Source organism: Salmo trutta, chromosome 28 (assembly GCF_901001165.1).
Source record: "Salmo trutta chromosome 28, fSalTru1.1, whole genome shotgun sequence".
NCBI classification, from domain to species: Eukaryota; Metazoa; Chordata; class Actinopteri; order Salmoniformes; family Salmonidae; genus Salmo; species Salmo trutta.
This window is the reverse complement of record NC_042984.1, coordinates 28,439,884-28,463,750: the sequence shown is the minus strand read 5'-3', so window position 1 is coordinate 28,463,750 and position 23,867 is coordinate 28,439,884. Positions and strand designations below refer to the sequence as shown.

Below are 23,867 nucleotides of genomic sequence, written 5' to 3'. Positions count from 1 at the left end.
AGACAATTCCGCAGGTGAAGAAGCCGGATGTGGAGGTCCCAGGCTGGCGTGGTTACACGTTGTCTGCGGTTGTGAGGCTGGTTGGATGTACTGCCAAATTCTCAAAAACGACGTTGGAGGTGACTTATGGTGGGAAATTAACATTAAATTATCTGGCAACAGCTCTGGTGGACATCTCTGTAGTCAGCAATTACATGCTCCCTCAATTTGAGACATCTGGGGCCTCCCGAGTAGCGCGGTGGTCTAAGGCACTGCATCGCAGTGCTAGCTATGTCACTAGAGATTATGGGTTCGAGTCCAGGCTCTGTCGCAGCCGGCCGCAACCAGGAGACCCATGGGGCGGCGCACAATTGGCCCAGCGTCATCCGGGATAGGGGAGGGCCTGGCCGGCAGGGATGTCCATGTCCCATCACACAGTAGCGACTCCTGTGGCAGACCGGGCACAGTGCACACTGACACGGTCGCCAAATGTACGGTGTTTCCTCCGACACACTGGCTTCCGGGTTATAACATTTGAGATGTCTTTTACATTGTGTTATGTGACAAAACTGTACATTTTAGAGTGGCCTTTTATTGTCCCCAGCACAAGGTGCACCTGTGTAATGATCATGCTGTTTAATCAGCTTCTTGATGTGCCATATCTGTCAGGTGGATGGATTATCTTGGCAAAAGGAGATATGCTCACTAACAGGGAAGTAAACAAATGTGTGCACCGAACTTGAGAAATAAGCTTTTCGTGCATATGGAACATTTCTGGGATCTTTTATTTCAGCTCATGAAACATGGGACCAACACGTTACATGTTGTGTTTATATTTTTGTTCAGTATAGTTTTACCCTCAAGACATGAAACAAGATGTACTGGAATAATAGAGTCAACTCATCTTGAGCACTCTCTGGTTTTGGTTCAACAGTCAACCTTAAAACCTCTACAGGATTTGTGAGTCCCTCTCGGGACGGTTGAGCTAACGTAGGCTAATGCAATTAGCATGAGGCTGTAAGTAACAAGAACATTTCCCAGGACATAGACATATCTGATATTGGCAGAAAGCTTAAATTCTTGTTAATCTAACTGCACTGTCCAATTTACAGTAGCTATTAGTGAAATAATACCATGCTATTGTTTGAGGAGAGTGCATCATTTTGAACATGAAGTTATTAATAAACCAATTAGGCACATTTGGGCAGTCTTGATACAACATTTTGAACAGAAATGCAATGGTTCATTGGATCAGTTTAAAACTTTGCACATACACTGCTGCCATCTAGTGGCCAAAATCTAAATTGTGCCTGGGCTGGAATAATACATTAAGGCCTTTCTCTTGCATTTCAAAAGATGGTACAAAAAAAACGTTTTTTCTATGTATTATCTTTATCATTTCCACAAACTTCAAAGTGTTTCCTTTCAAATAGTACCAAGAATATGCATATCCTTGCTTCAGATCCTGAGCTACAGGCAGTTAGATTTGGGTATGTCATTTTTGGCGAAAATTGAAAAAAAGGGTCCGATCCTTAAGAGGTTTTAAACTCACGATTCAAAATAAATTGCGCGAACAGCGAAAGAACTCTGAACTCCCTAGGTGGGCTACATTTCAGCAGAGAAAATAATCCCATTTTCAAGTAAATCTTAGATGGCTTTACACTGTACATAACAGTTCAATAGACAAACTATAATGTAGGCATACATATTCCTGTAAGTGAAAAACAAGTATCACATCTAAAGGAGGGGAAACCCAGTTCAACAAGGCAAGGAGACAGATGGTTACCTGTCCTGCTGTCCATGACATAGGTCTCGATGATGGCACTCTTCTTACAGATGTCATCAGCCATGGAGGAGCAGCTGACCTCTAGGTGTTTAACCTGCAGCATATTAGACACACACATTAGATACACCTAAAGAGATCGCCACACAGCTGGTTTACGGAGAAAAGGGGCACCAAATCCAGGGGGCACCAAATGTCAACACAAAGGACCTGTCACAGCTACTAGCATGAACATCAATCATCTCTCACACATAGAGCAGGCAGGCAGCAAGTGTGAATAGATCATATGATCTGGGGAAGAACAGCAAGGCACGAAAACAAGTAATAGCAGCAGATCCCTGTCCAGTGTAGCCATATTTGTGAATTTTATATAAAGTCCCCAGTAAAAGATGGTTTCACAATTTAATTGGAAATCAAATCTATTCTAGTGGTCAAAAAAAGGATTCATTAATGCCACAGACTCATAAATTGCAGTGAAGAACATTAACTTTATCTCACAACTATCCGTCATGTCAGTTTCTCCCCAAATAATATTGACAGTTCAGGCTGATTTAAAAAAAAATAATAATAATGTTTTGTGTTTGGTTTTATTTGATCTTCCATTCATACTACTAACTGTAATTTAGTTGTACAACCATACACTCCCCACCATATTTATTACAATTGGTGAATTTGGCTCTACACTGCAGCATTTTTATTTGATTAAATGTTTCTTATGAAGCAACAGTATAGAAATGTCACCTTTTATTCCAGGGTTTTTTCACACATATCTGATTTACCATTTAGAATTTGCATTTGAAGACTTTTTCCATAAATATTGCCAAGATATTTCTGAACATTTCTACATTCATTTGGATGCTACCATGATTATGGATAATCATGAATAATGATGAGTGAGAAAGAATATCACCCCAAATACTGGACCAAATACTAAACTTTAAGTGGTTTTGTCCAAATACTTAGAGGGGAAAAAACTACTTACAAAAAAAAAATGGTGGGAAGCAGATACATAAAGTGCTTTCATTTCCAAACGGTAATACAAATACATATGAAAATACCCTCAAACTAAAATGGTGACATTCTATACTGTCGCCTCATATGAAATATGTGTTCTCAAATCCAAAATGCTGGAGTATAGAGACAAATGTACACATTTTAGCTTAACTGTGCAAATATATACAGAGGGGAGTGGGAAAGGAAAGGGAAAACCTAGTCAGTTGCACAACAATGCATTCAACATTTAACCCAATGTCGATTAAGCTAGGGGAGCAGTTGTTGTTCGGGGTTAACTGCAATTCTCAAGTGCAGAACGGCAGATTTTTTCCATCTTGCCGGCTCAGGGATTCGAACCAGCGACTTTTCGGTTACAGGCCTCTCTTGGGCAGGTGGGACGAGCGCCTAATTCAAATCAACAAAATGTCATAATTTAAAGTTCTCAAACATACGACTATTTTACACCATTTTAAAAGGTACACTTCTCCTTAACGTAACCACATTGTCCGATTTCAAAAAGGCTTTACGGCGAAAGCATAAAGTTAGATTATGTTAGGACAGGTACAACACAAGAAAAACCACACAGCCATTTTCCACGCAGAAGAGGGGTCACAAATACCAGAAATTCAGCTAAAATTAAGCACTAACCTTTGATGATCTTCATCAGATGACACTCCTAGGACTCAATGTTAGACAATACATGTATGTTTTGTTCGATAAAGTTCATATTTATATCCAAAAACAGCATTTTACATTGGCGCGTGATGTTCAGAAAATATTTTGCCTCCAATACTCCCGTTGAATCAGCACAACAATTTACAAAAATATTCATCATAAAACGTTGATAAAATATTAAACTGTTATTCAAAGAATTGTAGATAACCATCTCCTTTATGCAACCGCTGTGACACATTTCAAAAAAGCTTCACAGGGAAAGCACACTTTGCAATAATCTGAGTACGGCGCTCAGAAAAATACACTAGGCAATACAGATACCCGCCATTTTGGAGTCATCTAAAATCATAAATAGCATTATAAATATTCACTTACCTTTGATGACCTTCATCAGAAGGCACTTCCAGGAATCCCAGGTCCACAATAAATGTTGTTTTGTTCGATAAAGTCCATAATTTATGTCCAAATACCTCCTTGTTGTTTGCGCGTTCAGTAAGCTACTCCAAATGTAGGAAGCGCGCCCACAATTTCACGACGAAAAGTTTAAAAAAAGTTATATTTACGTTCGTTGAAACATGTCAAACGTTGTATAGAATCAATCTTTAGGGCCTTTTTAACATAGAACTTCAAAAATATTTCAACCGGACGATTCCGATGTCTTGAAAAACGTTTTGGAACACAGCTACCTCATCACGTGAATGCGCGCCAATGAACTCATGTCCTTCCCTGAGTCACCAACTTGCCGGCCTTCTTGTTCGCTCTCTGTTCACTGCAAAAGCCTGAAACTAGGTTCTAAAGACTGTTGACATCTAGTGGAAGCCTTAGGAAGTGCAAAATGAACCCTAAGTCACTGTGTGTTGGATAGGCAATGACTTGAAAAGACTACAAGCTCCAGATTTCCCACTTCCTGGTTAGATTTTTCTCAGGTTTTTGCCTGCCGTATGAGTTCTGTTAGACATCATTCAAACAATTTTAGAAACTTCAGAGTGTTTTCTATCCAAATCTACTAATAATATGGGCCCGAGTAGTAGGCCGTTTAATTTGGGTACGTTTTTCATCCGGCTGTGAAAATACCCAAGAGAGGTTAACCGCTAGGCTACCTGCCACCCATGTATAGAATATATATTACACAGTTTATAGTAAATGATAACCAAGTTGAAAACGTAGTAGAACGAAGCATAAGACACATTTCCATTGTTCGCTAGTAACATAGACAATAAAGTTGTATTGTAAGTATGAATTGCATGACTACCTTCTCCTCCAACATCCATTTCTCTTGCTGCACCTCAGCCAGCCTCAGGAAGAGTTCCCCAACCTCATCATCAGACAGGTCAGCAGGGCGCTGGGACTGGGGGCTGCCGCTGGCGGACTTAGAACACAGAGGACCAGACAACTGTTAAACGCCTGTTCCCTACATAACATTCACTCAAAGAGAAGCTATTTTGTGCACTCTGCGTAATATAATTCATTATCTCTGCATCACTGGCTCTGAGCTCGACAGCTCTAATGGTACAGGCTTATCTGTACATTGTACACAAGCTAGGCAAGACGTCTGTTCAGTACAGAACTGGAATACATTATGTTTTAAGTGGAAACAATTGGAGAATTCTAAATTGTATTCTTCAGAGAGTTCTCTGTCTTTCCCACTCCTTTTCCTCAACCATCCACCTCCCTTGCAAAGAAAAACATTCAGGACTTGTGTTTATTGAAAGGGTTATAATAATAGCATCCACGCTATTTATAGGCTATTAACAGCGGCACATAAAAGTGAAACGCATGTGAACTCCCTGTTGAGCTGCCTGTCATAACTGTGGTTGGTGAAAGTTCAGCCTCTCATCTCTGCCTCAGAATGTACAGTTTGTACTCTTGGCAGTTACAAATGCAATGTAAGAGGTGATGTGTTGATGCAGACGACCTCATTGGTTCCTTACATCAAATAATGTATTTTTTCTTCTATGTGGATTATGCTGTTCTGTTGACTACAAAATGTATATTCAACATTCACATTCTGATTCACTACTTTCCAACACCTATCTTGTCAACACTGCATACTATTGCTTTAACAACGATTGTATGTGCTTTGGCCGGTTTCTTGGTGTCCTGTCTTGACTCTAGCTGACTGGTGTAGTGTACCTTGTTGGTGCTCTGTGCTGACTGGTGTAGTGTACCTTGTTGGTGCTCTGTGCAGAGGCGCCCTCCTTCATGATCTCCCCATAGCTGAAGGAGGAGACACTGCTGCTATCTCCCCTCTGCTGCGAACGATTAGGAGAGCTGATCTCTGACAACACCAGCTCCTCCAGGCCTGGAAACACACACACACACACAAAATTGAGCATTCTTGCTAAGGAATTACATCAGAAGTAATTATTCTAAGTGGGGAAAAAAGTCGTTCTAACGTCAAACACCTTTTTGCATTTTCTTGACGTGGTTAATATTCCTTTTCAGGCCATATCAAAGCAAGAGCACACCTTCTCAAACCTCTTAAGTCTGGCAGTATTTCAAACGCAGCATTCCAATCATCCCAACGATAACTACAGAACATTGTCAACTAACAACATCCATTGTGTGTTTGATGGGGAAACACACACTAATTAAGTTAGGACCGATTGCATAGTGCATAGAGGGAAACCTCAGTCCATAAGCACTGATGGATTCCCTATAGTAAACTAAAGGCTAATGTAGGAAGAACTCCCGTCTTTGCAGGGATATAGGTATCTACCTAAGGCCCCCACTGATGTGCACTAACTTTGGACAAAGATAAAAGCTCCCTACTTTAAAATGTCTGATCCTCAACTTTCTGTAAAGCAACCATTAAACATTTAAGGACACCTAGTAAATTATACATGGCCCAAAAGAGGATTTCCCTGGCATCACCAACAACCTACAGCCAGGAAACAAGAGTATGCATTACTCTGTGGCACATTTTAAGAAGGGGCGGGGGGGCACCATAAAATATTAGAGGTCTGCATTTTGTTGACGGTTTGTTTGGGGTGGGGGGGTCCCCACAGGAGTAAATGTTTTCAAGATGCCATACACATTACTGAGAAACATACAGGTACAGCAGTAAGAGGGTTATTTCTCTGTTAGAATCTTTGGTTGCCACATCAAATTTTATTGGTCACATACACATGGTTAGCAGATGTTAATGCGAGTGTAGCGAAATGCTTGCGCTTCTAGTTCCGACCGTGCAGTAATATCTAACAATTTCACAACAGCTACCTTAAACACACACAAGTGTAGAGGAATGAATAAGAATATGTACATATAAATATATGGATGAGCGATGGCCGTGCAGCATAGGCAAGATGCAGTAGATGGTATAGAGCACAGTGTATACATATGAGATGAGTAATGTAGGGTATGTAAACATTATATAAAAGTGCCATTGTTTAAAGTGACTAGTGATACATTTATTACATCCAATTTTTTATTATTAAAGTAGCTAGAGATTTGAGTCAGTATGTTGGCAGTAGCCACTCAATGGCTGTTTAACAGTCTGATAGCCTTGAGATAGAAGCTGTTTTTCAGTCTCTCGGTCCCAGCTTTGATGCACCTGTACTGACCTCGCCTTCTGGATGACAGCGGGGTGAACAGGCAGTAGCTCGGGTGGTTGATGTCCTTGATGATCTGTTTGGCCTTCCTGTGACATCAAGTGAAGTAGGTGTCCTGGAGGGCAGGTAGTTTGCCCCTGGTGATGCTTTGTGCAGACGTCACTACCCTCTGCAGAGCCTTACGGTTGTGGGTGGAGCAGTTGCCGTAACAGGCGGTGATACAGCCCGACAGGATGCTCTCAATTGTGCATCTGTAAAAGTTTGAGTGTTTTCGGTGACAAGCTAAATTTCTTCAGCCTCCTGAGGTTGAAGAGGTGCTGTTGCGCCTTCATCACGCCGTTTGTGTGGGTGGACCATTTCAGTTTGTCCGTGATGTGTACGCCGAGGAACTTAAAACTTCCCACCTTCTCATCGATGTGGATTAGGGGGGTGCTCCCTCTGCTGTTTCCTGAAGTCCACGATCATCTCCTTTGTTTTGTTGAGTGAGAGGTTATTTTCCTGACACCACATTCCGAGGGCCCTCACCTCCTCCCTGTAGGCCGTCTCGTCGTTGTTGGTAATCAAGCCTACCACTGTAGTGTCGTCTGCAAACTTGATGATTGAGTTGGAGGCGTGCATGGCCACGCAGTCATGGGTGAACAGGGAGTACAGGAGAGGGCTGAGAACGCACCCTTGTGGGGCCTCAGTGTTGAGGATCAGCGGGGTAGAGATGTTGTTTCCTACCCTCACACCTGGGGGCGGCCCGTCAGAAAGTCCAGGACCCAGTTGCACAGGGCGGGGTCGAGACCCAGGGTCTCGAGCTTAATGACGAGTTTGGAGGGTACTATGGTGTAAATGCTAATCTTACTCAATGAACAGCATTCTTACATACAGCATTCCTCTTGTCCAGATGGGTTAAGGCAGTGTGATTGCGTCGGACCTATTGGGGCGGTAAGCAAATTGGAGTGGGTCTAGGGTGTCAGGTAGAGTGGAGGTAATATGATCCATGACTGGTCTCTCAAAGCACAAAATAATGACAGAAGTGAGTGCTACGGGGAGATAGTCGTTTAGCTCAGTTACCTTAGATTTCTTGGGAACAGGAACAATGGGATAGGGATTGATTGAATATGTCCGTAAACACACCAGCCAGCTGGTCTGCGCATGCTCTGAGGACGCAGCTAGAGATGCCATCTGGGCCGGCAGCCTTGCGAGGGTTATCATGTTTAAATGTTTTACTCACGTTGGCCGCGTTGAAGGAGAGCCCGCAGGTTTTTGTAGCGGGCCATGTCAGTGGCACTGTATTGTCCTCTAAGCGAGCAAAGAAGTTGTTTAAATTTGTCTGGGAGCAAGACGGTTTCCGCGATGGGGCTGGTTTTCTTTTTGTAATCCGTGATTGACTGTGGACCCTGCCACATACATCTCGTGTCTGAGCCGTTGAATTGCCACTCTACTTTCTCTATACTGACGCTTAGCTTGTTTGATTGCCATGCGGAGGGAATAGCTACACTGTTTGTATTCGGTCATGTTTCCGGTCGCCTTGCCATGATTAAAATACACGGCTGTGATTATAATCAAAGAGAATTCTCTAGGTAGATAATGCGGTCGGCATTTGATTGTAAGGAATTCTAGGTCAGGTGAACAAAAGGACTTGAGTTCCTGTATGTTGTTATGATCACACCACAACTCGTTAATCATAAGGCATACACCCCCGCCCTTCTTCTTACCAGAGAGATGTTTGTTTCTGTCGGCGCAATGCGTGAAGAAACCGGGTGGCTGTACCGACTCTGATAACATATCCCAAGTGAGCCATGTTTCCTTGAAACAGAGAATGTTACAATCTCTGATGTCTCTCTGGAAGGTAACCCTTGCTCGAATTTCATCTACCTTGTTGTCAAGAGACTGGACATTGGCGAGTAGTATACCGATCCATTGTCCTGGGTGGTGGTCCAAACAAAGGATCCGCTTCGGGAAAGTCGTATTCCTGGTCGTAATGTTGGTAAGTTGACGTTGCTCTTATATCCAATAGTTCTTCCCGGCTGTATGTAATAAGACTTAAGATTTCCTGGGGTAACAATGTAAGAAATAATACATAAAAAAAATAAAAAATTAAATACTGTATAGTTTCCTAAGAACGCGAAGCGAGGTGACCATCTCTGTCGGCGCCATCAGATATAGGGATTTGAAAGTAAAGAGCTAAATTCAGAGGACAGAAGCGTGTGGTTCCTAGCCTGGCACAGAGCAAATGAGAGCTGTGACACACTGGTCTGGACAGGAGTCTGTCGTAAATGCAGAAGTTGCGCAGAAATGGTCTGAGCTTTCAATCAATCAAATGTATTTATAAAGCCCTTCTTACATCAGCTGATGTCACAAAGTGCTGTAGAGAAACCCAGCCTAAAACCCCAAACAGCAAGCAATGCAGAAGCACAGTGGCTAGGAAAAACTCCCTAGAAAGGCCAGAACCTAGGAAGAAACCAGGCTATGAGGGGTGGCCAGTCCTCTTCTGTCTGTGCTGGGTGGAGATTATAACAGAACATGGCCAAGATGTTCAAATGTTAATAGATGACCAGCAGGGTCAAATAATAATCACAGCGGTTGTAGCTTTGATTGGTTCTCAAAAGTATTTTTCTTTCCTGGGGGATTGAGACCTCATGTGGTTTAGATTAGAAAATCCACAGTTGTATTGGAAGGGGGCAGCGCCTGAGGACTGTGTGTGGTTGTCCATGTAAGTGCTTGAGTGAGAAAGACACAGAGGAGGACCAATCCGTAAAAAAGCACTGCCCCTTCATTATCGACGCGCATCGTGCCGACAACATCAAGCAGCCTTTCCAGACAGAGCTTGGTGTTTGCCAGACTATGTGGTGCTATCATGGTAATGGGTAGGGTGTGGGATAAACACCTAGCCAGTTGGCAAGTAAATATTTGATCCTTACTAGCTTAGTAAATGAACCATCCTCTCCATATTGATATCACATTTAACTGGTTCAACAATGAGCTGTTCATCCATATACAGTGGGGTCTGAAATTATTGGCACCCCTGATAAAGATAAGCATTAATGACTGAAATAAAATAAATTACTTGTTTAACAAGTAATAATTTCTGTTTTACTCAAAAAGGTAGGGGTTAGTATTTGGTCCCATATTCCTAGCATGCAATGACAACATCAAGCTTGTGATTAAAATGACAAAAAAAAATATTGTAAATATATATAGCAAATAGTCTGAAACATTTTAGTAATTTAGCAGACCTACTTATCCAAAGCGACTTACAGGAGCAATTACAGTTGCATGCCTTGCTCAATGACAGACTTTTCACCTCGAACCAACAACCTTTTGGTTACTGTCCCAACGCTCTTAACCGCTAAGCTGCCTGCCGCACTAAACAAACTGCAAATGCATCCATCAAGTTTGTAGTGATTACCTATTTTTTTGTTGTTGCATAAAATATAGCTCAGTATTAGAATGATTTGTATTATACAGTCATTATTGCTCATCTTTGTCAAGGCTGTCAATCATTTTGGACCCCACTGTATGTATGCCCAGTACTAGAACATAATTGTCTCCAGAAAGCTAACGTACAATCACACCATTGGTCCCAAACAATTACCATAACTAAACATATTTCACTTCTTCAATGTATGATGTTGGTGTACAAAGCATCTCTTTACCTCATTATTTCCTGTCTGTGATGAGTAGAAGTATGTTTCAGATCACATGTAGCAAACCACACTGTGACATGGCAGTTTATCTGCTCTCTTGTTTATATATGTGATCTGCACATTCTGTGCTCAATGTTTCATGTCTGTGATGATGTAGGCTAAACAGACGTTACATCATGGTTCAGTGAACGAGAGGACGTCCTTCAAAACAGTCAACCATCTCCCTCCCTCAAATGCCAATATAGAACATGTACTGGTATATAGACTTTTGCCTGACTACATAAAATGTGTGGAGGTCAACCTGGCTTTCTGATGTCCTCTCACCTGTCCTGGTCTTGGTGTTGGTGAGGATCTCCTGTAGCCGCTCCTGTAGTTTATCAGCTCTCTTCCTCTCCAGCTGTAGCTGCCTCTTCAAGTCTTTCAGCTACAAACAACGTTACAAAGCCATGAGAGGAGAGTACACGACTTCATTTGAAAAATACTGCAGCATACAGGCGGTTTTCTATAGAGACAACAGCGCCAGTCTGACTCAGGGAGAGACAAAGGTAATCTTAGACAGGCATCAGATTAAGACAAAGAAAACAATCCAATAAGATGACCCATCCTCCCCAGAAAACAATTTAGATAGCTGGCTGGAACAAGGAGCTACAAAGCCCTCGCGACCCCTATGCCTCAGGCTAGCCCATATTCTTGCAATTATTTGCAGAGGCAGATTCTTATCATCAAGACAGGCAACGGATAATTGGTTACAAGGGGTCAAACTGGCATATTGAAAAGGCTGCCCCGATTCCACTTCTAAAGAGCAGATTGGGTGCGGCGTCGTGCACTGCCTGCCTACCTGCCACCTGTAAGTAATCATTCAATTTCCTCTCCATAGCAAATGGAAGGGGCCTGACTCAGTTTCCCCTCAGCTCAGCTGTTAGTGGTAAGACAGAAACAGAGGTGTTCCACTTACTGCTGAACTGCCTTTCTTCTCCAGGATCCTCTGGCCATCCACTGTATCTTTAATTTCCTGTATACCACAACGACAGGGAGAGTACATCATGAAAGTCATTAGATGACCACACAGGCTCATTATACTGCTTATACTGTTTTGTGTACATTTATGGAACATTAAACTGTACATTCCTCTGAAAATGTGATGGGGGGGGTTAATAGTAGTTTATGCTAATTGCAAGGGGGTTAGTTTACCTGCTTAAGTTTTCCAATGGTTTCATTGTGCACATCCCTCTCTTTCTCTACCTCTGTCAAATGCAGCTTCACACCATCTATATCAGATTCCTTTCCCTGAATGAGAAACACAAAGAATATGTATTCAGTTCTGTTATTTTCCTATATAAAATCTTAGAATCTGCTGGGTTTAAGAGGTTAGAAGGAAAACCCCATTTTAAATCAGTTTCAACATAATTAGGGTTCTATTTACACCATGCTAATGGCGTCACTTACAGTAATTACAAGATTAACATAACAGTTGGACAATGTTTAACAGTTTGAAATTAACTTCATGACATATGACACCCCTTTGCTGCTATAACAGCCTCCACTCTTCTGGGAAGGCTTTACACTAAATGTTGGAACACTGCTGCAGGGACTTGCTTCCATTCAGCCACAAGAGCAGTAGTGAGGTCGGGCACTGATGTTGGGCAGTTAGGCCTGGCTCGCATTCATCCCAAAGGTGTTTGATGGGGTTGAGGTCAGGGCTCTGTGCAAGCCAGTCAAGTTCTTCCCCACTCATCTCGATAAACAATTTCTTTATGGACCTCGCTTTGTGCACAGGGGCATTGTCAGGCTGAAACAGGAAAGGGCCTTCCCCAAACTGTTGCCACAAAGTTAGAAGCACAGAATCTTCTAGAATGTCATTTTTTTTCTATAGCGTTAAGATTTCCCTTCAGTTGAATTAAGGGGCGTAGCCCAAACCATGAAAAACTGCCCCAGACCATTATTTATCCTCCAAACTATTCTTTTGGCACAATGCATTGGGGCAGGTAGCGTTCTCCTGGCACCCGCCAGACCCAGACTCATCCGTCAGACTGCCAGATGGTGAAGTGTAATTCATCACTCCAGAGAATGTGTTTCAACTGCTCCAGAGTCCAATGGCGGCGAGCTTTACACCACTCCAGCCGAAGCTTGGCCTTGCGCATGGTGATCTTAGGTTCATGTGCAGCTAGCTGCTCAGCCATGGAAACCCATTACATGAAGCTCCCGACAAACAGTTCTTGTGCTGACGTTGCTTCCAGAGGCAGTTTGGAACACGGTAGTGAGTGTTGCAACCAAGGTCAGACGACTTTTACGCGCTTCACAGCACTCGGCGGTCCCGTTCTGTGTGCTTGTGTGGCCTACCACTTCACGGCTGAGCCTTTGTTGCTCCTAGACGTTTCCACTTCACAATACCAGCACTTACAGTTGACCGGGGCAGCTCTAGCAGGGCAGAAACTGACTTGTGGGAAAGACGGCATCCTATGACGATGCCACATTGAAAGTCACTAAGCTCTTCTGTAAGGCCATTCTACTGCCAATGTTTGTCTATGGAGATGTAATGGCTGTGTGCTCGATTTAATAAACCGGTCAGCAACGGGTCTAGCTGAAATAGCCGAATCCACTAATTTGAAGGGATGTCTTTTTGTATATATAGTGTACTTACATGATTTTTATTGAAACAGTGGGGGTTCAATTTGGGGTATGTCACCAAAAACACACACCAGACCACGTCAAACACTATCATATCATCAAACCTATGAGCCCTATTAGCAACCTAAGGGCCACCATATGCTGAGAAATCACAGTTAAATAGATGAAACACTTCATTACTGAAGATGTACAGTTAAACACACATCAGGTACTCAGGCGATGAGAATAGCAATTTGAGTCCTGTTTTCATCTCTCAGGCCATACTGCAGTGAACAAAGCCTAAATACACTAAACATAATACCAGTCAGTACTCCCCTGGGCCCGGATGAAAGTGTCAGAGTGTGTTGCTGTGTACAGCACTCTGCCATGTCTGTCTGGGAAGAGGAAAACGAGTTTACCTCCAGTTGGATAGAATGTTCCTTCTGTAGCTTCTCCATCTGCTCCTGGTGCTCTAGCCTGCTCTCCTCCATGCTCTCCTGAACACAGGAATACAACAGGGACAACGTTGGAACAAGCCATCACCTAATCATCAGCACACGTCTATTCTTAGCATTCTTTCTTATTTTCTTTAAAGGCTAAACTAAATATTTAAGGTCCTTAAATCACGCTACAAAACAATCTGAGCAGAATTAAGAAACAGACTAGTGACACCATGTGGTGAGTGTTAATGTGACAGGGGTTACTCCAGGCAGTGAAGAGCTCCACTCTCAACAAACAATATTGATCACCCATTAACCTTATCTTCAATAGCATCTATTCATGTTAATGTAAAATCTTTAAAGTGTATAGTGGTACAACCCAGCATTACTACAGGGCAGGCAGTATATATATATATATATATACCGTAATATCCCTGTGAATAAATCAACGTGAAACTGAAGTTGGTAATGTACCTCAGCCTCTTTGAGTCTGCGTTCGAACCAGCCCTTAGTTCCCTCCATAGACTGGACCTGGGCCTGCAGCTCCTCTACACTCTGCTGCAGACCCTCCAACTCCTTGTTGCGAGCCTAGGCGGTCATAGGGCAAAGGTCACATTAATACACAAGCAGTGTACCTTCTCATGTTCTCTTCCCTCTCATTGGCCCTTTGGCCCGGACTCGCGCCACCCTCCCACCTTCTCATCTCGGAGCTGTGAGCGGATCTCCTCCTCGGTGCGGTTCTTGTCCTCGTGGAGACCCCTCAACTCTTTCTCGTAGCGCGCCCGCACCCCCAGCACCTCCTTCTCATGCTGCAGACGCACGTCGCTCAGCTCTTCCTTGTGTCGTGACTTCTCTGTGATAATGTCGATGGCAAGCTCGTCCAGCATGGCCTTCCGCTTGTCTGCTGTCTGAAGGGGGAGGGACATGGGAATGGGAGATGATATCTCTGGATGTTACTACACATCTCTGACATTTACTGTGATGATACACGACCAATAACATTCAAATCTCACTTGGCACTTAAACAAACCGTAAGACAAATCAGACTCAAATATAACTCTGTGATATGCTAAGTCTAAGACAGGCACATAAGGTCATTGAAGCTGTGATGTCCATTAACAGTCTGTGATCCTGTGGGCATAACGAGCGGCGCTTTGAGAGGTCAACTCAGCATTCCCACCTTCCCTGGGAGAATGCCAGTAATGAGAGTGCCATGTGTATTACAGAACAATAGTCACTGTGCTCTAATAACCAGTGCTCTTGTGAGTGGGATGAAGCCTCCTGTGTGTGTCTCTGATCACTCCCTTCCCGCATGTGTGTGTGTGTCAGATACCTTTTTAGCCTCCTCCAGCTCTTGCTGTACCCCGTCTTTCTCCTGGCCAACTTCAGTCAGCTGCTCCAACAGTCTGCTGTTGGCACGGTTTGACTCCTACAGATACATTCATCAGAGGAGCACATGAGAAAGTGATGGGTATAAAAATACATTTGCAACGGGAGCTTTTTCCTCCCCGACCTACAAGATAAGCACTATATCATAGTAAAAAAAGTAAGGATTCTGACCTACCAATTAAGAGGACCTAGTCCTGCATTATTTGTCATAGACAGTACTCCACATTTGTTTAAGATAGATAGGTTCTCTAAGTATGCATGTACTAGGACAGTGTGAGGGCCACACAAACCTGTAGCTGAGAGTTAAGGTCATCTCTCTGTGCCAGAAAGCTCTCCTGCTCCGTCCGTTTCTGCTGCAGCTCCACATTCAGAGCCATGTTTTGGTCACGCAAAAGGTTCATCTCCTGAGTCTTCACTGTCTGAATCTAATGACACAACACCCACTAGTCAGGACACACTCACCATCACAATGGATCAACATCTGACGACTTTGTTTAATGAAACATGCTAGTGGATCAAATGGGTCAGTTAGGTAGAAGTTAAAAAAGTGAGAAAAGAAAAGCAGGTGAGCAGAAGTTTGACACACAATGATGATTTAGGATTAAGCTTTGTAGGGCAAAACAACAAACAGTTACTGTAAGTAGTAGCAATTCATGTCTGAACACCATTCGTCACTATGTGAAAAAAAAAATCTCTGTACCTCCCTGACTTTATTCGCATTAGCATGACTTGTCATATTGGTGATGCATCATGGTTAATGGCTGGTGAGTGGTGACGGCAACAGAATGAATATTGAGGAGGTTCCGCGGGGTAGTGGCAGGGCAGTAAGATGAGCTGTACCTGTTCTAGAGCTGCTAGGTTAGTCCTGAGAGCATCATTCTCAGTCAGGATACTCTCCACCTGCTCCTGACTCACAGCACTCTGACAAGCTACCTGGATCACAGACCCACACACAGGGTAACACAGGGGGCACCACCCAGGGAGGGAAGGAGGGGAGAGGGAGGAAAAAGACAATGTGCAAGGTGAAGAGAAGGATTCAAAACGGTGGCGATTGGCAGCTCAAGAATAGGGATAGGAAAGGGGGGGGATTTGATAGGGTGGATGGATCATCATTAAAAGAATGAAGGAAGAAGAGGCAGGGTGAAATGACCAGAAGGGGATCAGTGAGGCAAGAAAGTCAGATGGCAAAGAAATGTGAAAAATAAGTATAAATTAGGCAATGTAAAAGAAACAAAGAACGGTGACAGAAGCCAGATCAGAAACAGAACTTCTGCATGACTAGCCAAAACAGAAAGCTGGACTTGAAATAAAAATTGACTTCCATATTGAAAAGAGAAAATGAAGAGAAGGTAAGAGCAGGTTTCAATGCCTTATCTTGTTGTCGTCTACCCAAAGCGGAGTTCAAGTTAATTAAGACTTACGACATAAGTGCCAGTCGTGCTAGGAGGCCTAATTAAGTGGAAAACAGAATGGTCCCTAATGAAGTGCACTGTGCCCACTTAAGACTGTGGACCACTCTCTTCCAGACAACCTCTTCAGACACAGACTAATCTCCAATTATTTAGGGTGATCCGCACTTTGCCTTTTCATTAACCGTCAATTAAAATGTCTTGACTCTAAGATAATTTGAACATTTTGGAACTTCAGCAGGAAGGGAAGAGAGCATATAGTTCAAGAAAGTTTTGAGTTTACCTGATCTTTAAGTGCGTGTAGAACTAACTCGTGCTCCTTCTGCCGGCTCTGGAGCTGTTCCTTCATCTCACCAACACTCTAGAAAATAAATAAAAACAGGTAGCAAGAGTCAGCTTCAGCTTCCCACTAGATTCTGTCAATCATTTTAGGATATGGGTCCATGGCATACCTACTGCAACCCCGGTACAGATCAGGTTGTGAGGTTAAGAAGGCCTATGTATTGTCATAATACAACAATATGAGTACTCCAGGAACAAAACCAAATCATATATATTTTGGGGGATTGATCTCAGAACAGGCAACATCAGGATGTTTAACCTGGTTGGCTGACAGCAGATCTCCCTGTAGCTTCTGGATGCGGATGTTCATTGACTTCAGCTCCTCCTCCTTCCTCTGTTGAATCTCGTCGATTTTGGTCCTGGTGCAGAAAGAATGTATATTCATCTAATTGTCGTATTCTTCTCCAAATGGCGTCTGGCAGTTTTTTTTGTTACTTTTCTCTAAGTCATAAACAAGTAACACCACCTTCAGAAGCTTGGTTAAAGTGAAATATAAGTTGAATTTTTATACCCTTACCTGCTGTCATTGTAAAGGTCTTCTTTTTCACCTTGCAAATGCAGAAAGCTATAAAACAAATCGCAAAGAGCCAGTGAGAAAACTATTCAACCCTGAAATCACCCAGTAGAGGAGGTATAACAGACAGACTTCTCGAGCGGGAGGCCAGGGCTCTGCCGGTGTGAAATGAGCACATAAGGGGAGCTTTGGGCAGGCGACTTTGCAGACGCAGCAGATGACAGGTTTAGTCTCATTACTCTTGCCTGCCGACTGTACATGGGGCCAGAGCCTAGTGTCACAATGCAGTACTGAGCCAGCTGCCCAATATTGCCAGAGAAATACCACTATAATGGGACAGGGGATAATCATGACTGTCATACGCTCATGTAGTTCATCACAGCTGAGCCAAGATAACTTAAATAAGTTCATCCACAATTCTGCAAGGAAATACAATCAATTTATCATGGAATTGTCTTCCAATGGGAGGGGGGTTAATATATCTTGAAATTAATAGATTAAAGCATAATTTGCCATGTGTGTCACTTCAAAATGATACACATTTTAAGTACAGCAGCTTTGTTTACAAATTGCAGGTCAGATTTCTCTAGGTAAATATGAGGCACATGTTAGTTATAATTTCTCTTGCGCACGTTCCATCTGTTCCTCTGATCCATCCACGATTCACAGCAACATCACAAATATGAAGTGTGTATCCCTCTCATTATAAACAAGAGTTGAGTGATACAGAGTAAGTGTCATTTTTAGCTGACAGATGTGTGTGGTAACGGTTCATATTGGCTCCTGGCTGTCAGTCCCTCTGTCGGTCTGTGCGACAGCTGATCTGATGTACAGCAGCGCATATTTGAAAACACAGGCGGGTCATTTACAAAGTTGCTTTGATGTTGCTTGAGCTTCGGAATGAAACGGGAATTGTGGGCGATTTTGATTCAGCAAGGGAATATTTTCCTAGTGTAATACTTGCTAGTTGGACCGTGTTTTAGACTCCTCCACACAATTAGTGCCAAAATCAATAATCACGAAAGCATACATGTCTACTGGTAAATGAAGACATTTAAGAAGCTAGCTAGCTCACTCGCTAGCCAATTCAGCTGGCTAGCAAACAGCTAATATAGCCACACATGCATTGGTAGCATACCACTGGGTGATTATACAGCCAAATAAACATTTCTGCACTTACTTGCTTACTTTGCTGGAGTTGCTAGCTGGCTAAATGTTTTCCTCTTGGGTGTGGAGTTTACTATCGCAACCTTTTGATGGCTTATTTAATTTATAATTCAACCGTATATGACCGTTTACTTTTCCAGACAAGTATTTGCACTGCAATGGCTCAAGCAGAAAACTGTGCTAACATTGCACCGCAGCAGCCTATTAATGTTGTTCATGTACATTAGAATAACATTTTACTGCTGTAACTTTCATAGCTGACTCGACTTACAAATTGTCATTTTAATACAGTGGCCCGCTTGTTGTATAGGCTACAAGCAAATGAGAATACTACCATCTGTCTTATCAAGAGCGGCTGGTCCAGAGGCCGCTTGGGAACTCTCAGGTTGACCACATTACGACGTCTTCATAAACACAAACAACGTTACTGAAACTTACTGAGACTGGCTTTAAGGTTGACTTTATGTAGGACCAAAGAAATGCATTCGTAACATTTGCAAGCTAAATAGAATATTACCTGTCTTGTTTTTTCTTCAATTTCTCAGAGAGCTAGGGCACACATGAACAAAATCAGTGTTAGATTACATGCAGGGACCTAGATGCTAACATATACTACAGCCTAATTGATACATTGAAGAACACATCTGTTATAGTTACCTTCGCTAGCTCTTCTTGAAGTTTAGTGACGTCTGTCTGTTTGGATGACTGGAGGAGAGAAGAGAAAGATATAAGTACTTAAAATGAAGACTTCGAAATAGCCAAACCAAATTGTTGTCCTTTAATGTGACTTAGGGAAAGTCTGCCCACAGCTCATCATATTTATACATACCAACATGCCCTCAATTAGCATAGTAAATGAGGTAGCTTATTGCGTCACTTTGAGGCACTGGGGCAGGTAACATGAGAACTGACTACAACTTAACTCTTCTTTACCTAAAGTGCAATTATCACTTAGCAGCAAAAACAAATCTAAGACTGTCCATTACTCTCACCCTAGGATGTTGACACCTAGCCCAAGGTTGTGAGATTGGTCGTTACCTCTAGTGCTTGGAGCTGCTCCTTCAGTAGGCGCTTCTCCTCCACCTCAGTGTGCAGCTGCAGTTCCACCTCTGGCCCAAAGCATTGCGTTATTGGATTTGGACACAGTGCTGACCACCTAAGAGCATCCTGTTTCATAACTAGCCCAGTGCTCCTCACTGCAGGTCCTGCTGGGCACGCAGGTAGTCCATCTTAGTCTTAATTACAGTACGGTAAATGCTAAGAGGAATCTTTGGGACATCCAACTCTGACGCCACCCGATTGAAGTTGAAATTAACGGTTCTAGTAAGGGTTAAGGTTAGGTTTAAGCTAGGGTCGTCCCAAGGGTCCAACTTAGCATCTACAATTACAGTACCCCACTCACTGGCTTCAGTCACACGCTCCTGACCGAATTAGTCTGACATGCTGTTAAGAAAACCTAGACACCTGGACCCATGCCCCACAGAGCCTGCATTGAGGAACAGTGAACTGGACTATGTCCTATCAGATTGGAAGGAAACCAGCAGTTAAATTATTGACGCAACATTGGGTGCTGGAAGTCAACATTGTTAACAAAGACTTCAATTAATTAAGTTAATTAATCATGTAAAGTAGCACAACAACCAAATGGGAAAGTTTCCACTGAGATAAATGACTGCTGTACTGAGATTTCCAAACTATTTCTGAAGATATATTCTCCATAAGAAAAAGGCTCAACTCACCGATAAGCTCATTCACTCGCTGTTCCAGTTTGGCACACTTTGCCTCTGCCTGGGGGGAAAAAAATTCAAGTAATTTAAGGACAACTCAACACATTGCCATACACCATGCATAATTCAAAAGTTTTATCTAAATAGGGGTTGATTCATGTCTGCTGTAATATCTCAGTTGGTGTACCATACTGTAACGGTTCAATATGATGTAGAAACATACAGGCACATCATAATGGGCAGAATAAACAGAGCAACCCGAATTAGTGAATGCCTGAAACAGTGAAAGTGCATCTAAGATTTATTTAGAGTTATTACCACTACGCTCTGCTGTTCATTGATTATTGATTGCCATTAACATTTGTATTTCTCCTGCTACTGGTAACCATTACTCCTGTTTACATGTGCAGTGCATTCAGAAAGTATTCAGACCCCTTGTCTTAAAGTAATGAAGGACTGTCGTTTCTCTTTGCGTATTTGAGCAGTTCTTGCCATAATATGGACTTGGTCTTTTACCAAATAGGGATATCTTCTGTATACCATCCCTACCTTGTCACAACTACTGATGGTTACTACATGATTCCATATGTGTTATTTCATAGTGTTGATGTCTTCACTATTATTCTACAATGTAGAAAAGAGTAAAAATAAAGAAAAACCCTGGAATGATTAGGTGTCCAAACCTTTGACTGGTACTGTAGATATATATTTTTTATTATCATTAGTTCGCCTTTTGATATTAATTAGTGCACTGTTGGGTAGAGCTCGCAAGTTAAGCATTTCACTGTACTTGTGCATGTGACAAAACTTGAACTTCAGGATAGTCAAATTGCAGTTCCATAGAACATACTTGATCACGGTGTCACACTTGACATTTTAGTAATTTAGCAGACGCTCTTATCCAGAGCGACGTACAGTTAGTGCATTCATCTTAAGATAGCTAGGTGAGACAACCACATATCACAGTCGTAGTATGTACATTTGTCCTCAAATTAGTTATCCAGCAAAGTCAGTGCTAGTAGCAAAAGAAAAGTGCTAATGTTTTTGATTTTTTTGTCAGTGCCTTGTGTGTTTTTTTTGTCACCTGTTCCAGTCTGTCATTGGTTCCGGCGGCAGCATCCTCCATGTTCTCACTGACGTCAGCATGCAACTGGACACCATTAGTGTCAGCCGGCCCATCCATCTCTGAGGCGTTGGTGTCACTGACATCTACTCCCCTCTGGCTCTTTATCGCACTCTCAGAGCGCTCCTGGAGGGCTGAGGGAAAAACACAGGGATGGAAATAGAAGCCGGAACTTGAAAAACTGATGCGTTGCCATTACTTAGATACATCATATCTAAGAAATGTCTTTGAAAAAGTGGAATTCCTACAATGATAACCAACATAAACATACCCGTGATCTTTTTCTGAAGGGCAGCGTTCTCTGCCTGGAGACGGAGTAGCTCTCCATCCACAGAGCTGGGGGTGGGACTGGAGGATTCTGCCTGAAACACTTTTCCATCGTTTAGGTCTTTGTTTTCATGTTCTAGCTCCTCTATCTGGGTACATAACTAAAAACACAAAACAAGGGAATAATATAAATACATATTTCTGTAATATAATCATGAAACGGGATCAGAAAGGTGGGGCTTTCATCTTACATTAGCTAGACATGTCACATCTTCATTTACAAGAATATTCCCCTCTGCTGTAACAAGGCGCAACTACTCATAACCACAACCCATCACCAGTGGCATGAGTGGGAGCAGGGGAGATATAGTACCTTGGACAGCTCCTGCATCAGGGTGCTGTTTTGCAGTCTGAAGTCGTCCTCCTGGCTGTGCAGTTTCCCTTGCAGCATCTCATTCTCGCTGAGTAAGGCATCCACCTCCTGAGCGCGCGCGCACCCACACACAGTAAATCAACCCATGTGAACACAAATTACACACTCTCCTCACCTTGGGGTTTATGGCACTTTAATAGAAAACCCACTACTTGAAATATTTGATCTGTTGAACTGAAAGCATTTCTAACTAGCACAATAAAAAGGGTAATACAATATTTGAGAATATCCACTGAATAACAATCCAATAAGAAAAACACAGGCTAAGGACTTTATGATACCCCAGATTTCTAGTTTGAATAATCTCACAAAAAACATAACAATATTGTTTGCTGGTGAGACAGGATGGTGAAATTAACCAAAACAAAAAGTTGGAGAGGACTTTGCTGTACTTCCATCTCAAATGTCTATTTCATACTTTGATTCAGACTCAAAATCAGTTTGTCAAATTATCTAAAATACTTTAGGGAAAGGTGGAATATGCATATTGTAACAGCAGATGGCGCAGGTAACTACATTAATACATTATAAACCAGGCCAATATAACATTTGTGATCCTAATGAGTAAATGTATAAAATGAATTTACAGCAGTGTGTTCCTCCTTTCTTTACCTATGCTTGGGCATAAAAATCACCTTGTCTTCATTGAGGAAGTTTCAATCCATTATTGTAATAAACATACAGTATATAACATATATGACAAACTAATGTTCAGACTATCTTTTCAAGATCCTTTTATAGACCGCTTTGATGAGTTTGAGAAGATTAACAGAAATATGACAAGGAACTCACCTGAGCTTTCTTGCTCTTATTCAAAGCCTGCAAATGAAACAAAAAGATAATTAGAAACGAAGTCAAATCCCAAACAAAGTTACCTTTTATTCTTTCTCAAACATGATCATGCCTTTAGTTTCAGTGTATTGAAATCCACAACCCTATTATCAGTTTGTTTAATCAAATGTAGATTAGCTTGCAATACCTTCTGTGCTTTGATGTAATCCTTCTCCAAGGTCACAGACTTCTGACGAACAGCCACTAGCTCTGAAATAGAAACAACCACAAATCTTTATCACCAGTCACTAGTATTTTCTTTTCAGTCACTTGAACTAACCCATTTTGAAGTTGGAAACAATGCATCACACACACCCCCCCTTTAGGAGGGATACTAAATCTGAAGCCCATCCTGGAGTTGCATTGCAATGCTCATTTCATTTCAGCAGTAAATATTGATCCCTGTTCATGGTCACAAATTGGCTTACAGAATGTCTCTATTTTATTAGTTCCTGCTTACCAGCGGTGTTCTTCCGCAGGTCATCAGAAAGTTGGTAGTTCTGTGTCCTCAGCTCTAAAAGATGAGCCTGGAAAAAAGGTTATAGGTGGAGTGGATGACTTTATCGAGGTTCAACTTAAAACGTAAAATAGCTTATTAAACAACACTACTTTGAATGTTAGCTCAGTGTGTTGATGCCACTGCTTTTAGTGTGTTATTAACTGATGTGTCAAATCCACATCACTAACGTGATGACAGTAACACTGACATTTCACATTGTTTTCAACGCTTTGGATGTTAGCTAGATGTGTTGATGACCCCTTAGTAAATGAGAATTGTCTACTACACAAACAACAGTAAAGTTGTTGTGCAATATCTGGTTTGGAAAGCGGGACGCAACCATAATAATAACTTAAGTAACGTTAACTGGTATGCAGTCCTTACACAGGCTGAAAGCTAACACTAGGCTAACGTTATCTGACCAAACCCGTGACCCAGCAAACAACTATAAGACACAGCCATTTGAAATCATTATCTAACATGAATACAATAACAGATTCATT

The 23,867-nt window shown here is 42.2% G+C and overlaps 1 protein-coding gene across 4 annotated transcripts in view; it reads right to left on the bottom strand.

The window, feature by feature from the left end:
- The window catches only part of LOC115165941 (GRIP1-associated protein 1), a 42,092-nt gene that overhangs the window by 17,637 nt on the left and 588 nt on the right, over nt 1-23,867 (bottom strand). The window contains exons 2-26 of one of the 4 annotated variants that reach the window (XM_029719476.1): nt 23,326-23,392; nt 23,014-23,075; nt 22,827-22,853; nt 21,975-22,082; nt 21,606-21,762; nt 21,296-21,468; nt 20,224-20,272; nt 19,523-19,692; nt 19,142-19,189; nt 19,002-19,033; nt 17,321-17,368; nt 17,063-17,162; nt 16,745-16,822; nt 15,893-15,985; nt 15,343-15,477; nt 14,997-15,092; nt 14,359-14,571; nt 14,138-14,251; nt 13,643-13,720; nt 11,808-11,903; nt 11,572-11,628; nt 10,941-11,040; nt 5,599-5,732; nt 4,683-4,799; nt 1,766-1,859 (exon numbers count right to left, since the gene is read on the bottom strand). In XM_029719476.1, coding sequence (XP_029575336.1) covers nt 1,766-1,859; nt 4,683-4,799; nt 5,599-5,732; nt 10,941-11,040; nt 11,572-11,628; nt 11,808-11,903; nt 13,643-13,720; nt 14,138-14,251; nt 14,359-14,571; nt 14,997-15,092; nt 15,343-15,477; nt 15,893-15,985; nt 16,745-16,822; nt 17,063-17,162; nt 17,321-17,368; nt 19,002-19,033; nt 19,142-19,189; nt 19,523-19,692; nt 20,224-20,272; nt 21,296-21,468; nt 21,606-21,762; nt 21,975-22,082; nt 22,827-22,853; nt 23,014-23,075; nt 23,326-23,392 — 2,446 coding nt within the window. The remainder of the gene's footprint in view (nt 1-1,765; nt 1,860-4,682; nt 4,800-5,598; nt 5,733-10,940; nt 11,041-11,571; nt 11,629-11,807; nt 11,904-13,642; nt 13,721-14,137; nt 14,252-14,358; nt 14,572-14,996; nt 15,093-15,342; nt 15,478-15,892; nt 15,986-16,744; nt 16,823-17,062; nt 17,163-17,320; nt 17,369-19,001; nt 19,034-19,141; nt 19,190-19,522; nt 19,693-20,223; nt 20,273-21,295; nt 21,469-21,605; nt 21,763-21,974; nt 22,083-22,826; nt 22,854-23,013; nt 23,076-23,325; nt 23,393-23,867) is intronic. The other 3 variants (XM_029719477.1, XM_029719479.1, XM_029719478.1) reach the window with 3 other exon arrangements.